This window comes from Muntiacus reevesi, chromosome 12 (assembly GCF_963930625.1).
Source record: "Muntiacus reevesi chromosome 12, mMunRee1.1, whole genome shotgun sequence".
NCBI lineage: Eukaryota > Metazoa > Chordata > Mammalia > Artiodactyla > Cervidae > Muntiacus > Muntiacus reevesi.
Genome location: NC_089260.1, coordinates 60,246,473 through 60,262,365, shown reverse-complemented (window position 1 = coordinate 60,262,365; position 15,893 = coordinate 60,246,473). Strand labels below are relative to the sequence as shown.

Sequence of the window (15,893 nt, the reverse complement as noted above, 5' to 3'; positions counted from 1 at the left end):
CACACGCAGCTTCTTAGACACGGCCTTTTTTTTTTTTTTTTTAACCGCGCTGTTCTGGAGTTCTCTAGAGGATGATTTTTATTGTTATATTTTATTTATAATGCTCGCTGCTGGCATATTTTAATGTTAGGGGATCAGGTTAAGGAATAAACACAATTATTTTTCTACTCTTTCGCCTACCCAAGGCGAAACTTCTGTGTAAAGGAGAGTTTTGACACTTGACATCAGCTCAGAAACTTTTGGGTTGGAGGGAAGAAAGGGTTAACCAGTGGGAGACCAGTCACTGATTTTTTTAAAGAGTTTCAGCCGGCTTTCGGAGGCTCCAGGTGTACACCCCCCCCTCCCACCCCCCAGCTCTCCTTTCCCAAGGCCGTTACTTAGCCTAAGGGCACCGTTTGGTCTTAAAGCAAATTACTTAAACAGAACTGGCAGTGCATCGCGAAGTGGGGATCCCTGTAAGTCGGAAGAGTCAGGGATGTCTACGCTGCCTGGCCTCCCTGCTCCTCCGCTGGAGGGAAGGAGGGACTCAGGTGGTGGGCCGCCTGTGTGCGCAGCATTGCTCTGCACACGTTTGCAATCAAGTTAATTGAATTCATTGGAGTTTAGAACCGGCCTCTAGCTCAGAGAGAGCTTTGAATGGCCAATTTCTCTCGCCCTCTCCCCCTCCCCGCCTCCCGCCCGCCCGCCCGCGCTCCCAGTTCCCTCCCCTCCGGTTTCCCAGTCCGCACCTCCCTTCTCCACTCCCCTCACCCCTATTCCCTCCTCCGCCCTATTAAAACACCCACCAGCTCTCCTGTTAAGACCCCCTTAAGTTGGAGGAGGCAGAAAGGCAACAACCGCGAGGAAGGAGAAGTCAAGACGTCTGGAAAGAATTACCCAGTCCTGGCTTCCAGCAGCCCATTGAACCAGGGACTTGAACCAGCCCCAGCCAAAGACATTCTCCTGATTCTACGCTTCCTGGGTTCTGCTGAGTTTTCACCAGGCTTTTTTTTTTTTTTTTTTTTTTTCTTTAATACAAAAAGAGCAGAGGTTTTCCGATATTAGGGGAAAGGAACTAGAGCATAAAATAAAATAAAGTTAATTTATTTTCAAAGCACAGATAACATTTTTAGAGTTAGAAGACTGAAGTGCAACGGAAATATTAAAAAATACTAGTGATTTTATTTTAAGCGGGGGAGACCTAAACATTCGAGACTCCCCCATCCTTTTTAAATGTTGTTTTTAAATTTTTTATTTTTCTTGGCCGGTCGTCTCAAATTCATCTGATCTCCTATTACCTCAATTTTGGAAACTGCCCGCCACCGACCCTTCAGGACCACACAGACAGGCTGAGGACAACTTTATGACCAAGAGCTGAACAAGGTACGTTACACTGGCGCGATTCGGTGAACGGTGAGGGTCCCCAAATAGGCCAGGGAGGGGGAAGTCATTACCCCCACGTTAAGAGTTAAACCCAATTTTAAGTCCGTCTTCGACAGAAGTTTGAGGTCTGAAGATTTCCAACAGGCTGCAAGTCAGGGGATATTTCGGATCCCTGGCAGGCTTAGCAACCTACCCCGGGTCTTGTCCCATCTCTGCGGCGCTCGCCAGAAATCTACTGCCTTTATGGGAACACAGGTAACCTCTTTGCCTGGGAAAAGCTGCACTTCCCGGGATGTACTTTTCCATTCCACATCTTCCGGAGCTGCCGAGGGGCTCCCGAGCTAGGAAACAAGCATGTCCACTGTGTAAGGAAAATGCATTCCCCACAGCCGCCCCCTTCCATTCTCATCATCTCTCCTTTTTTCCCCACACTCTGTGTGGGGAGAAAAGCCCTGAACAGCCTAGAGCGTTTTCCTTCTAAGTGGGAAGGCAGCCTGTTTCTTGGAATGCAAAGGGTTAAAGCGATCGCGGGTCCTAGCTCTGGCCCCAGGGAGGGAGGGTCCTTCGCCACCTCCGAGCGGCTACCGGCCTCGCTCGGCCACTCCCCCTTTTTCCCCTGCCTCCCCCCCCCCCCTCTTTGCACTCTCTGCACTCCATTTAAGTGTCAGAGTGGGTCTATCTGGGCTCAGCCCGGCTCCGGAAGCCTCACTACGGCCAGGGGTCCCCCACCCAGGCAGTGGCACTGGGAGACCCGAGCGGGAGGAGAGCGCGCATCCCTCTGTCGGCCGCCGAGCCCCCGGAGGCAGGGCGTGCATGGGGACCGCGTGGGGCTAGCAGGCAGCTGCATCGTCCCGGGAGCCAATTCCGACGTGGCATCGGGCACGCAGACGCCTCTTTCCGCAGCTGCAGCGCGGGGCACGGTCGGGTGGGGGTTTTGGGGGTGCCGTCCCCAGCCCCGGGTGGGGGCGTGGGGCGCCACTGGGAGCCGGGGGTGAAGATGGGAGGCGAGCCAGAGGCTAGGTTGGGATGGTTAATCAACACCTTGGGCGGAATTCGTCAAGCTGGTTCCCGCCCAGCGTGAGCGAGGGCTACAAAATGGGTCCCTGTGAACAGGAGGGCGGGTCTGAAAGGAGGGTCTGTGTGAGGGCGAGGACTGGGAGGCGAGAGGCTGTTCCTCTGGCCCAGGATACGCAGCCGAGGGGAAATGGCTCTGAAGGGATAATTAAGTCTGGAAAGAGGGGCTGGGAGCTGAGAGGCGGTGCCTGGAGAGGAGGGTTTACAAGACCCGGGTCCTATTACACAGGCTTAGGTGCCAGCTTCCCGCGGCCACTCCCTCCATCCCCCAAACGGGCCGCGCGAAGTACTAGGGAGTCACCAACCCCACGCGCCTCTGGCCCCAGTGAGCTGCTGCAGCCCTGCTCCCAGGAGGTGGGTGTAGGAGCTCTGCCGGCTCCTCCCAGCCTTCTTCCTCACCCTTGGGGACCACTGCTGCCTGGTGTCTCCCGAACAGCTGCCCAGAAAGGCTGCACTTACCCAACCCACGTGGCTGGCCTGGGATTGCCTTTGACGTCACACCCAGGGGGGAGGTGTGACGCAATAGAGTGGGAAGCTCTGATTGGCCACCGAGGGCTTTCCCAACTGGCGGCCTGAGTATATATAGACTTTCAACTTTGCTTGAGAGCAAAGAAAAGGAAGTTGGTTGTTGAGCTTTGCTGGGAAACGGAGGCGACAGATAAGAACAACTTCGATGTTCATTGTAGATTTCAAGGTTCTTTCCTGCAGATTTCTCTTTTCAGTGAAGACATATGATAATGTACCTTTGAAAGTTTAAGAAGGATTATGATTTTTTTTAAAGGTCATTTTAACAAATATTTTGAGGATCAGCACACATTCAAACATGCCAATGATGAAAGGTTAAAAGTTAAAATGGATGTTTGTGTAGAATTGGGTAGAACAAATAGATATGTCCATCAAATTAGTTGTAGATACAATTGAAAATGTTCTAGAATAGGTTTGAAAAGAACTCCTAAATTCTAAACTTTCCTTTCATTCCAATGTGCACAGGTTGAATCATTCATTAAACTGGTTTTCACTTCATTTTTCCAAAGGCTAAGTTAAATAAGATTATTCTGACAACTGAAATACTGTTTTTAAAATGCTTACTATATTCCAACGGCGGTTTCCCAAATAATTTGGCTATTCTTTTAAATTTTCAATAGTTTGACTCTTTAAAGTACAAATTTTAGTATATATATTATGTTGTGAATGAATTAATCAATATTGAGACTAATGATTCAAAATTCTAAGACATTTCTGAATTATAGCATTATAATGAAGATATAATCTCTCCTCTTTTCTTTTTTATCTATATAATACCTGAGCTGGGTGAATAGAAAACCTTCTTGTAGAAGTGTGACAAATGTACATTACCGGAGTTACTTGTACTGTACCTAGAACTGGATCCTTTGTTTTCAGAGAAAGCTATGGCAACTTTAAGAAGAATTCAAGGTCTTAAATCAATGACTAGTACCAATGCCACTGAATGCCACTCTCCTCGACACAAAGATGTTTAAGTCACCTACCTTCTTGGAAAACAAGAATTGTGCAACAAATGGGTAACAGACTTACTAGAAAAAGTAAGTCATATCAAAACTAATCATTACTGTAAAGTCTGTAGAATAGTCGCACAATACTGAATTTCATAAATTTTTTTCACACATGGATTCCTTACCAACTGAGATTGTTTTAAGAAATATTTCTTGAATTTCATACCTTCCACTGATTCATTTATTTTCTATGAGGAAAGGCCTTATTTATGGATCTCTGGGAGAGACTGTTTAGCAAAGTTTTATTACACAGTTGTATTTTTAATTTAAGAACAAGTAGCGTATTATTAACTTCTTGGCTTTTATATAATGTGGGAGCTATAAGTTAATGTAATTGGAGAATAGAGCATAAGCCCCACTGTCCTTTTACAGGTTCTGTTTTACCCATGCTCATCCAGGCTGTGTTCCACTAACAGGCTGTAAGGATGGAACCTGTGGCAGCTTGTATGACACTGTATGGAGGGACAGCTCCCTGCAGAAAAACCATTTTCATCACCCCAACTTGGTTTTAATCCTTTCCTCTGTAGCAGCAGTCTGCATAGACTAACTATTATCCCACTTCATATATCTTAAATTCAATAATATTTTGAATGTTAGATCTATGTGGAGTTCATAATGTACTGCCATGTTCACAACCTAGAAACATGTCAGAGTCAAAACACTCTTAAATTTTTCTTCAATTTAAATGTAAAATATTTAAATATGAATGTCTCTTAAAAGCATGCAATTGTACTGCAATTTATTTTAAAAATGAACAAGATGTAGTACACACCTAAATGGAATGCATCATAGGAAAAGCATAGTCAAAGAAGTTTTTAAATAACCATAGTGTAAGGCAAAATACAGTCTGGCCCATAAAGAAGTAAAATAATAGCTACTATTTATCACCTGTTTAATATGTGTCAGGCATTGAGGTAGATACTTGATATGAATTGTATCTAGTGCCCTGCCATGCCCCCTAACAAGAAAACTTTATGGAAAAAAAGCTTTGCCTCAGAAAAGTAAAGCAACCCACTCAAAATCTCAGTGTTACTAAAGAGAGTGAATGGAATTTAATCCAAGATTTCTTGAATATAATACCGCTGAGCTGGACTATGCTATATATAGTTGGACTAGTAAAGTTTTATGAAGGTTCAGACTGAGGAGAAATCACATCTGATTGAGAGAGATCAGGAAAGATTTCATGTAAGGATTTGACACTGGTATATATGGCCACATACGCAGTGAGGATTTCATGTCCGGTCTTTCTGTAATTTCTGCCCTTTGCCACAGTGAACTTTAGGATGAAGCTTAGGATGGTGAAGTTTGGGAACAAATAGACAATTGGGAGAATGGGCATCTTAGGAAGCTGCTGATCAACATGGTACAAAAGAAGAGAAATCTGAAATCTAAAGTCCTGGATCCAGAGACAGGTCAGATGACAAGGTCTTGGAAAGGTGTTTTGCTAAACCCCTGCAGAATTAGCTCCAGGTCTCTGCTAGAAGAAGTGCAGTGGTACTGGAAAGGCAAAGGTCAGCTTCAAAACCAGAGAGGAAGAGGAGGTCAGAAGGGGAGAAGGAAGGGGTGGGTCATGTGCTCTAATGTGAAGACTCCTGGGAGGCGTCATTTGGGTACATCTCTTAGGATTTCTAGCTGAGGACAGTAGCAGGGGCAATATACCTGAGGGATGTATATCTGTCCAAATGAGGTCATGAAAGTTTTCTTAGACTTTAACCTAATGATTACCAAACTTTGTTGCAATTATAGTTACTTAAGGAGATTTAGAAACTCCTGACACCCTTGTAGCACCCCATGCCAGTTAACTCAGAATGTTGCAGGAGCCACACTTCTGTAATTTTTACAGATTCCCTGGGAATTGGATATACATCATCAATATTTGGGAACCACTGCTTTTTAGCCTTTTGTTGACCATCCTTTCTAATCCACCATTTGCAGGCAAATGGCCAAAAGTAGAATGTGTCTTGTTAAAAAGAAATACATTTCCAGATGCCTTGCTAGTGTCACCTATGTAAGTTAGTATTTCTAACTCTAATCATTCTGCATATGACTTGATCTATTTCTTCCTCCTCCCACACATTAGAGTAAGGAAAATCTATGTTCTAAAACCATTTCTGCTATTAGATGTGACCTTGAGCCATGCATTCAATAACCATATTTAAAAAAAATATCTCCTCTTGTCCTTTGTGCTTCTGTGTGTTTAAATATCAGCTGTAAGTGAAGGGACATTGATCTGGTCTTTATTAGATTTTGGACTATAATGATGCATCCTATGTGTCAGTCCCTGAGGTCAGTCTATTTCCCTCAGTAAAGCTGGTTCTAAATGTGCCTTTTAACCCTTTGTATTGAGATCCTAAGCAACAACTCAATATCTTGTAGAAATGGAAAGTGCAAGTCACCTTATAACTTGAGTTATGTTCCTTTATGTTAAGATACTAATGCCATTAATATTCCATTGACTCTAATAAATATACATATTCCTTACCAATAATCCTGCAAAAAGTTATCATTCCCATTTTGCAGATGAGGAAATGAGGCTCAGAAAGTAGAGACCAAAAGAGATTTACACTTTATATTCATCCTTGTTCAGGTGACTATGTTGAGGAGACCATCTACAGTGCAACCTATATCCATTCTTCTTCTAGACACTCAGCTATGGGCAGCTGTGGGTTAAAATCATTAAAACGAATAAAGTTATCTGTACCACTAAATATTTTTAAGTTCAGAGGTATCAATTGTCCAAGGACACATGGCTCATTCATAGAACCCTCAAGTGGTTTGTTGAACAGCTAATATGAGGCAGAGGGACCTTGGACTTGAATCCATTTCTTCCTTGCCCTGCTATCCTTTCCATTATGTCAAAATTATCCCTTGTTAACTAACAAACAACAACTTAAAGGGACAGAGAGTCAGACCGAGTAGGTGATTACTAGTGGGGTAGTAACCCACAGACAGCTGACATCACTGAGCTCTGTTGATAGTTTCCTTTCAGGTATTGAAATGAGATGCATCTTTTAATCTCATAATTAGGTGAAGTCATTATGATTAGCTCCATTTTAAAGATGAAGAAGGGTTTCCCAGCTGGTGCTGGTGGTAAAGAACTCACCTGCCAATGCAGGAGATGTAAGACGTGGATTCAATCCCTGTGTTGGGAAGATGCTCTGGAGAAGCAAATGGCAACCCACTCCAATATTCTTACCTGGAAATTCCTATGCACAGAGGAACCTGGCAGGCTATAGTCCATAGGCTGCAAAGAGTGAGATACAACTGAAGTGACTTAGCGTAGATGAAAAAAAAAGAAACCACTGAAAGTTGGGAGTCTAATCCAACTCGGTGTGGTTCCAGAGGCCAATATATATGGGTGTGCACACTCACACACAAACACATACACTCATTCACAACCGTTAGCATCAAGACACAAAGCAGTGTGTAGATTAATGGACAATAACTATTATAAGACCACTTACAATAGAGGTTAAGTGGAAAACTACTTAGAGCTTAAATGGAAAATAGATGACTTCATTATCCCTTATACCCCAAACTTGACCCCCGAACTCAGCTTGCTCAGACTATAACTTACAACTTCAGGATCATTTGCCTTTTCTAACTTTTTTATCCAAAGGTCTTCTAGAGCTGGCTGGATACTCAACCCCTCCCACCCCCCAACCACTACCTTTAAATAGCCGGCCAAGAAATTACATAACTGGTTTTAAAAGAGCGAAAAATCTGCTGGATGAAGGATACCCTGAGGGCTCAGCATATTCACTGCCTCTGCAGCAAAGACAGGATAAGGCCCTGTGCTCTGTCAGGCTACATCGACTACTTGAGTCTAAATGAATATTAACTTATTTAAAATGTACTTACTGAGTGCATACCCTGTTTTATGGGCTTCTAAGAGCTTCCCTGGTAGTTCAGACAGTAAAGAATCAGCCTGTAATTCAGGAGACCTGCATTCAGTCCCTGGGTTGGAAAGATCCCCTAGAGAAGGAAATGGCATCCCACTACAGTATTCTTGCCTGGGAAATCCCATGGACGGGGGAGCTTGGTGGGCTACAGCCCGTGGGATTTCAAAGAGTCAGCCACGACTTAGCAACTAAACCACAACCACCCTGTTGTATAGCACAGGCATATACAGTTGATTGAGATACACAAGTCCCTAAAGTCAGGAGTGTTCTTAGTGTAATATAGAAAATTAAGCAGAGTCGGGAGCAGGGTTTAGGTGGGATGAATTGGGAGACTGGGTGGGATTGACATGTGCACTGTTGATACTATATATAAAATAGATAAGTAATGAGAAGCTACAGTACAGCACAGCAAACTTCACTCGGTGCTCTGGTGCCCTAAACGGGAAGGAAATCCCTAAAAGAGGGGATATGTGTATATGTGTAGCTGACTCACTTTGCTGTACATTAGAAGCCAATACAGCATTGTAAAGCAACAATACTCCAATAAACATTAATTAAAAAAACAGAAAATCCTGCAGGGTCAAGGGAGATAGTGACAGGCAGTGGAGAGATGTCAGGGAGGAGGAGTTACTTCATTTTCATTTATTTTTAGTATTTCCTCTTATTTTTTACTTTTTAAATTTTTTTGTTGGAGTAGAGTTGATTTACTGGGGGAATGACCTTAGATGGAGTGGTATGCTAGGACCTCTCAGAAGAGGTGTCACTTGGACTAATGTCCACAGCCTTTCCCTGATGCTGACTCGACTCATCAGAATTCGCTTTAGCTTCTCCCTGATCCAAAATGGAAGCCCCTGTAATGAAAGCTGTGGGGACTTAGTTCTCACCACTGTACTAGGGCAATGAGAGCAGTTTACTCTCTCTCATCCACCCTTTGCTCTCTGGTTAATAGAGGAAAGTCAAAGGGAAGGAATGGTGCCCAGCGCTGCCCAGGGACCTATAGAGTCCCACTTGGCATCTATGAGCAAACAGCAAGGCTTATATCTGCTCTACAGGTGGAACCTATGACACTGTCTCCCCTTGATTTTCTAAGAAGCAGTAAGTACACACTATGGCTATAGATTGACTTTCCTGGCGGCTCAGTGGTAAAGAATCTACTTGCAACGCAGGAGCCGCAGGAGACTCAGGTTCTATCCCTGGGATGGGAAGATCCCTTGGAGGAGGAAATGGCAGCCTACCCCCGTATTCTTGCCTGGAGATTCCCATGGACAGAGGAGCCTGGTGGGCTACAGTCCATGAGGTCGCAAATAGTGAGACACGGCTAAAGTGACTTAGCATGCACCCATAGCTGTATGTACTTGTGTGTCTCAATCAACTGTGTATTCCTGTATCCAAAAAATAGATTTAGCACAGAGTAGGTAGTCAATAAATACATTTTAAACAAGTGAAAAATCCATTTAGACTTAAGTAATCAGTGCAGACTGGCAGAGCCTAGGGCCTTCTTCTGTCTTTGCCTTTCTTAGAGTAAAACAGGATTTTGACTGTTAACATTAAGAACAGCACTGCTGTTGCCTAAATGGAACCACCAGCCAATTCCCTTTGGCACCACATCTTTCCAGGTTGCTTTGGTTGTAGCCATGTAGGAAAATACATGAGCCTAGAAATCTCTGGGAATTGGCTGTTGTATCTGTTCCCGAGTGCAGATCAATGCTCATTTTTCTATTACAGCAGGAAAACAGTTTTCAGGTTCTTTTTAAGTCTTTCCTTACACAACAGGCTTATTAAGCAAAAACAAAAGATCACCACCTAATTTTTCATTACAGTTCAAATCTATTCAGCCAATATTTGCTGAAATTAGTCTAATCACCTGGCATTTATGCTACTATGTGAATTGGAGCAAGTTTTGTGATTTGGGGCAAGCTACTTAAATATTCAGTCTTGGCTGCCTCATCATATATATGTGTGGTTTGTAACATGAGATTAACAGTATTTTATATTTACTGTTTAAATTAAGTAGGATTGTTCCCTATTCAAGAAAACAAAACTTGACTATGCCTGGAGCTTAGAAATGATGAATTAAAGATCATTGACATCACAATGATGCCAGTGATATTTATGAATAAAGTTACATCTATCATTCAAATATTTTCTGAATACTGACTGTAAGTCCAACAATATTTTATGTCCTTGGAGGACATTAGTGAAGATAATTATATATACATATATAGGTGGTTCAGATGGTAAAGAATCCATCTGCAATGCAGGAGACTTGGGTTTGATCTTTGGGTCAGGAAGATCACCTGGAGATGGAAATGCAACCCACTCCAGTATTCTTGTCTGGAGAATTCTATGGATAGAGAAACCTGGTGGGCTAGAGTCCACGGGGTCACAAAAGAGTCAAGACACGACGGAGTGACAGATAACTAACACACACAGATACACATTGTATACATATACACACAAATAATCTGTTGACTTGGAGTGTACATTATGGTGCACCAAACTGTTTTTTAGCATTTGGTTTGGCCTAGAATTCTATGCAGCAACTTAAAAATCAATAAAGTGTAATAATGGGCAAAACCAAGTTTTATATTTTCAATATTTTGGGGAGGCGGATTTCTAAGTCCTTCTATCCGCAAATGATCTAGGATGAAGCTAACCATATTTTCCAATGTAGCAATAAACTATGTGTCTGACAATGAGGGTTTGCTTATGAAACAGAGTGTTTGAATTGGGGATTGTCTCAGAAAGCCTCACACATATGGTGCCCATATCTCTGAAATTATAAAGAAACACATCCTGTGTGTCAGTTCCTGAGATCAATCTAGTCCCTCAGTGCAGCTGGCTCTAAGTATGCCTTTTAACCCTTTGGTCTGCACTGAGATACTGTTTGTGTCACACTAGGCAGCAACCCAGACTTCCCAGAAATAGATTCTACTGCTGCAGTTTACTAGCAACTTTTCCAAGGCTGCAGAAGGACATTCTGTGGACTCCTATGATGTAAGAGGGTGTTCCCACTTCCTCAGTGGCCAGCAGATGCTATGTGAACATGCTCTGTGTCTACATGTGCTGATAAAAGCAAGGAAAATGTGAATAATGGAAAAGAATGGCAGGCAGTTCTTTTGCTGGCTGTGGAGATTTGACACACAAGCAGAACACGCTTCTGAGCTTCTCCCAGGCAGAGTGTTTTCGTCCCCTTGAAATTTTTCACTCTTATGAGAATGACTCATGTCTTGGAAAAGACAAGTTCCTAGTCTGGTGCTCCCAGCACCTTCAGCATTGGTTAATGTACACTTTGGGAGTTCTCAGCATCCGGCCAGTGGTTTCAATTAACAAGGGAGGCTATGCTCTCTTGCCTTTCACTGAAAATTCAGCCTTTCACCATTGTCCAGCAGGTTGCATCTGTGTCATGATTACCTTTTTCAGGCTCCCATGTTACATACTGTGGTGTCCTATATAAGTGCTAAAAGTGGAATACACATTTGAATTTTGTTTTATTTCTAGCTTCCACGTTAGCTGATCTTTTAAACTATTGTATTTCTGAACACTTTGGTTTTGTTCCTGATCGTTGTCCTGTGAAGGGTCTTTGACAAGTATCATCAACTCCATTTAGCAAAGGAAAATAATGTCTACAAGCTCAAACCCTGGTCTCCAGCCTACTTTACATTACTTGAATTGTAATGAGCTGGAGACACTAAAGCCAATATTCGTAACAGGCACACAAACACAAACTCAGAAATTATTGTTAACATGAGTCCAAGGCAGGTATTCCTGATTGATGGCATTAGTGACTGATTTCCTTCCATATGGCAGTTCAAGGACCAAGCTCCTTCTATCTTTGGGCTTTGCAATCTCCAAGGACCTGTTAATATGTACGTCAAGATTGTGGGGGGGAAAAAGATATTGCAGCATGCCCACTCTATCCCTTAAAAGCCCGACTGGAAATGGCACATTTCAGAATTCCAGAGATTGGAATGCTGTGGTCACATCAAGTAATCTGCTCAGGAGTGGAAATATAGTTGGTGAGCAGTCACAGTAAGTTACCCTAAAGCATAATACACTCAGGACCACCTCAGTGATGACCACAGGGCCTAGAATGTAAATGGTGTCACTTAGAGTTGAGTGATGTGATGGCCACACAACTGGTAACAACCAAGATGTTAACAGATTTTATGTCAACACTCAACTTTAAGTCTTAATGTGGAATAGGAAAATATAAATAATATATCCAGGAAGAGATTTTGCAGAGATAATTACTTAACCCAAGGTACTTTTAAAATACATTAACTTAACTTTTCAGAAACTAGCTGAACTAAAGGGAAAGGTTAAATATTAATTATATGCAAATATGACAAAACCCCTGAAATTGGTATAAACGATTGAAGGTCATACAAAGTATGTCCCTCGTTAGAGTTCATTCTTGGAAGGGGAGGAAAAAAAAAGACTCGGGGGAAACCTATGATATTGTAATTAATTCTAATAAATATAGACTTGATCTTTGGCATGAGGCTCTTAAAATGCTTGGCATTTCCTACAGATTTAGAGATGTCTTTTGTTAGGTTCATGAGGTGACTTTTGGAATAACTTCCATTTTCTTGTCCAGATAAGTGGGGGGGTGGAGGAGTGGGCAGGGAGCGGTGCGGGGAGACAAGCTAGAGATGGAGTTTGATTGCCAATGGTCAATGATATAATTAATCATTCTATGTAATGAATTCCCCATAAAAACCCCAAAGAAGAGGGTTCAGCAAGCCTATGGATTAACAGACATGTGGCAATTTGGGGAGAGTGATGCATGGAACTTTCCCCATACCTTGCCCTGTGCATCTCTTCCATCTGCCTATTCCTAAATTACATCTTTTTTATATTAAACCAGTAATCTGATGTGTAAACAGGTTTCCTGATTCTGTGAATCCTTCTAGCAAATTAATTGAACTCAGGAGGGGAGTTCATGATCCTATGAGTTTTAACCAGTTTATCATTACAGGTAACAACTTGGGCTTGCAACTGACATCAGAGTGTGGGTCTGTGAGGGGCCAATCTCATAGGATGGAACCTGTGGAATCTGATGGTCAGGCATATGATGCCAACATTGATTTAATTGTTGGATACCCAGCAGGTGTCCAGAGAATTGTCTGTGGCATGTATAGGAATAGGAGCCAGGAAACAAGACCAAGCACCTCGTCTGTGGTCATAATTGGAGATGCTTTGAGGAGTACAAAATATATGAGCCTCTTGTACACACATTCAAAATATTTCAGGAGATTCATAAGCTGGGGAGGAGTACAAAACTGGATATTTTTCAGAACTGAAATATGTTTTAAAGTCTAAGTTGTTAAAGAAAATTTACCTGTTGAATTAAGCATGATGCTATTTCTTCTTTAATTATATAATTTACTTCTGCAAACATTCATTGTGTCCTTGCTGTGTTCCAATAAAGTTCCTGATTACTAGGTTCTAACAGGCTGATGTGGATGATGGATGAAGGAGACAGTCATATAAACAAAGGACTATAATTTGGAATTTCAGGAGCTTTGATAAATGTCTGTGTAGGATATCCATGCATAAGGAAGTTTTAATGGCAACAGAAACTTGGGAAATAATCCAGTCTAAATGCCTTTATTTTACAGATTTAAATTTTTTAAAATTTTATTTCTTATTATTTATTTGGCTGTGCCGGGTCTTGGTTGTGGGGTGAGGGATCTTTGATCTTAGTTGCAGCATATAGTTCCCCCACCAGGGATCAAACCCTGTCCCCCTGCATTGGGAGCAGGGAGTCTCAGCCAGTGGACCGGAAGGAAGTCCCTAACAGACTTTTCAAGACTGAAGCCCAGAGAGGAAAAGTGACTGGCTCAAAGTCACGCAGCTAAATGATAGAAGAGCCAGAATGATAGAATCCACGTATTTTTATGTTCAGCCTCAGCTAGCTGCATGGGAAAGATGTGAGCTGAGGGATTTGCATCAGAGCTGAGATAAAATGATACATAAGAGATTGAGCAAGGCCTATGAGTTTTGAACTTTCAGTGGTCAGTATTAGGAATGAAGGAATATGATGGTGCCAGAGTGCCTTGATCACTAAAAAAAATTAGGTGTTATGCTTAGCTATGACCACACATACAGAGTACATCCTTAGATAAATGATCTAATGTACTAAAAATGATGCATCCATATATTTGTTTCATACATTATAGTTTTCAGTGGTACAATGCACTACCATCTCATATGATGTTTGAAAGAATCCTCTGAAGTGGGTCAAAAGGACATTCTTTTTTTTAAAAACACTTTTTTTCCCCCCAGATCATTTATTTGGCTGTATCAAGTTTTAGTTGTGGCATGTGGGATCAGTTCCCCGACCAGGGATCGAACCTGGGTGCCTTGCATTGGGAATGCAGAGTCTTAGCCACTGGACTACGAGGGAAGTCCCCAGAAGGACATTCTTATCTCTCTTTTGCCAATGAGATGCTAAACTGAGATGCAGAAAGTCACTGAGCTAGTTAAGTGAGAAACTCAGGGTTAGAACACTTGGAACCAGTATGTTCCCTGTGTTTAAAGAAGTGTGGAACAAGAGTGGTTAACCAAGTGTATCATGTGGTTATTTTACAGATGCATTGTGAGAGATTTCTATGTATCCTGAGAATAATTGGAACCACACTTTTTGGAGTCTCTCTCCTCCTTGGAATCACAGCTGCTTATATCGTTGGCTACCAGTTTATCCAAACAGATAATTACTATTTCTCTTTTGGACTGTATGGTGCCTTTTTAGCATCACACCTCATCATCCAAAGCCTGTTTGCCTTTTTGGAGCACCGGAAAATGAAAAAATCTCTAGAAACCCCCATTAAGTTGAACAAAACTGTTGCTCTTTGCATTGCTGCATATCAAGAAGATCCAGACTATTTGCGGAAATGTTTGCAATCTGTGAAAAGGCTAACCTACCCTGGAATTAAAGTTGTCATGGTCATAGATGGAAACTCGGAAGATGACCTTTACATGATGGACATCTTCAGTGAAGTCATGGGCAGGGACAAGTCAGCCACTTATATCTGGAAGAACAACTACCACGTGAAGGGTCCTGGTGAGACGGATGAGTCACACAAAGAAAGCTCACAGCACGTCACCCAGTTGGTCTTGTCCAACAAGAGTATTTGCATCATGCAAAAGTGGGGTGGAAAAAGAGAAGTCATGTACACGGCCTTCAGAGCACTGGGGCGAAGTGTGGATTATGTACAGGTAGGTCTCCATATCTGCCAGGACAAACATACATTTAAATAAAGCATCTTTTGTATTTCTCCAGTCATATGCTATAGCCCATCCTTGTCCCTTCTGGACACAGTACTTCTTTCAGTTCATCTGAAAACAGCATGACTGTTGAAAGCACATTCTGAAAAAGAGAAAAAAAATCTTGTAAAACGGTTAAAACTATCTATGAAAATGCTTACTTCATGCAGTGTGATTGGTTGGAAGTGAAGATTATTTTGAACAGGAGACCCTTCCTTCTCTTCCCCTCCGTTACCGTCTCTTCCCCCTTGGTTCTGCCAAATCAATTCCAGCATCATTTTCCACACTCTTAAACTCTCCAGCGATGTAAGAAAATAGTGTGTACCCCAGCAGAAGGAGCTGGAGAAAATCTGCAGGACCAAAGGAAGGCTATAAAATATTTTTCACAGAAGCTAGGCAAAATGGGGGCAATGAAAATTTTAATTGGAAAGTGTAGAAATTCAAAAGTAAGGCACCAAGAAATAGAAAAGGGGAAAAGGAAAACAAAAACAAGACGAAAAAAAAAACCCAACCTTCTCAGAACAAAATCTAAGTCATGTTTATTTCACTCCCCAAACAGCATTACCTCACTCCTTGCAACTTGACCTTTGAAAGCATTTGTGATGGTGTTTGTTTGCATGAAAATTAGACAGGCTGTGTCTCTTCATTAATTTCCTGACTGCTAACACTAGGGTTTTTTCTCTCCTAGTTCTCACTGAAGCTTGCTTCTTTAGAACATTAGTAGGGCTCACATGAGTTTTCTAGTCGTAAT

The 15,893-nt window shown here is 42.2% G+C and overlaps 1 protein-coding gene across 1 annotated transcript in view; it reads left to right on the top strand.

Moving 5' to 3' along the window:
• Positions 1–778: 778 nt before the first annotated feature.
• The window catches only part of HAS2 (hyaluronan synthase 2), a 29,807-nt gene continuing 14,692 nt past the window's right edge, over positions 779–15,893 (top strand). The window contains exons 1-2 of the mRNA XM_065903298.1: positions 779–1,362; positions 14,468–15,094. Coding sequence (XP_065759370.1) covers positions 14,468–15,094 — 627 coding nt within the window. The 5' untranslated portion in view covers positions 779–1,362. The remainder of the gene's footprint in view (positions 1,363–14,467; positions 15,095–15,893) is intronic.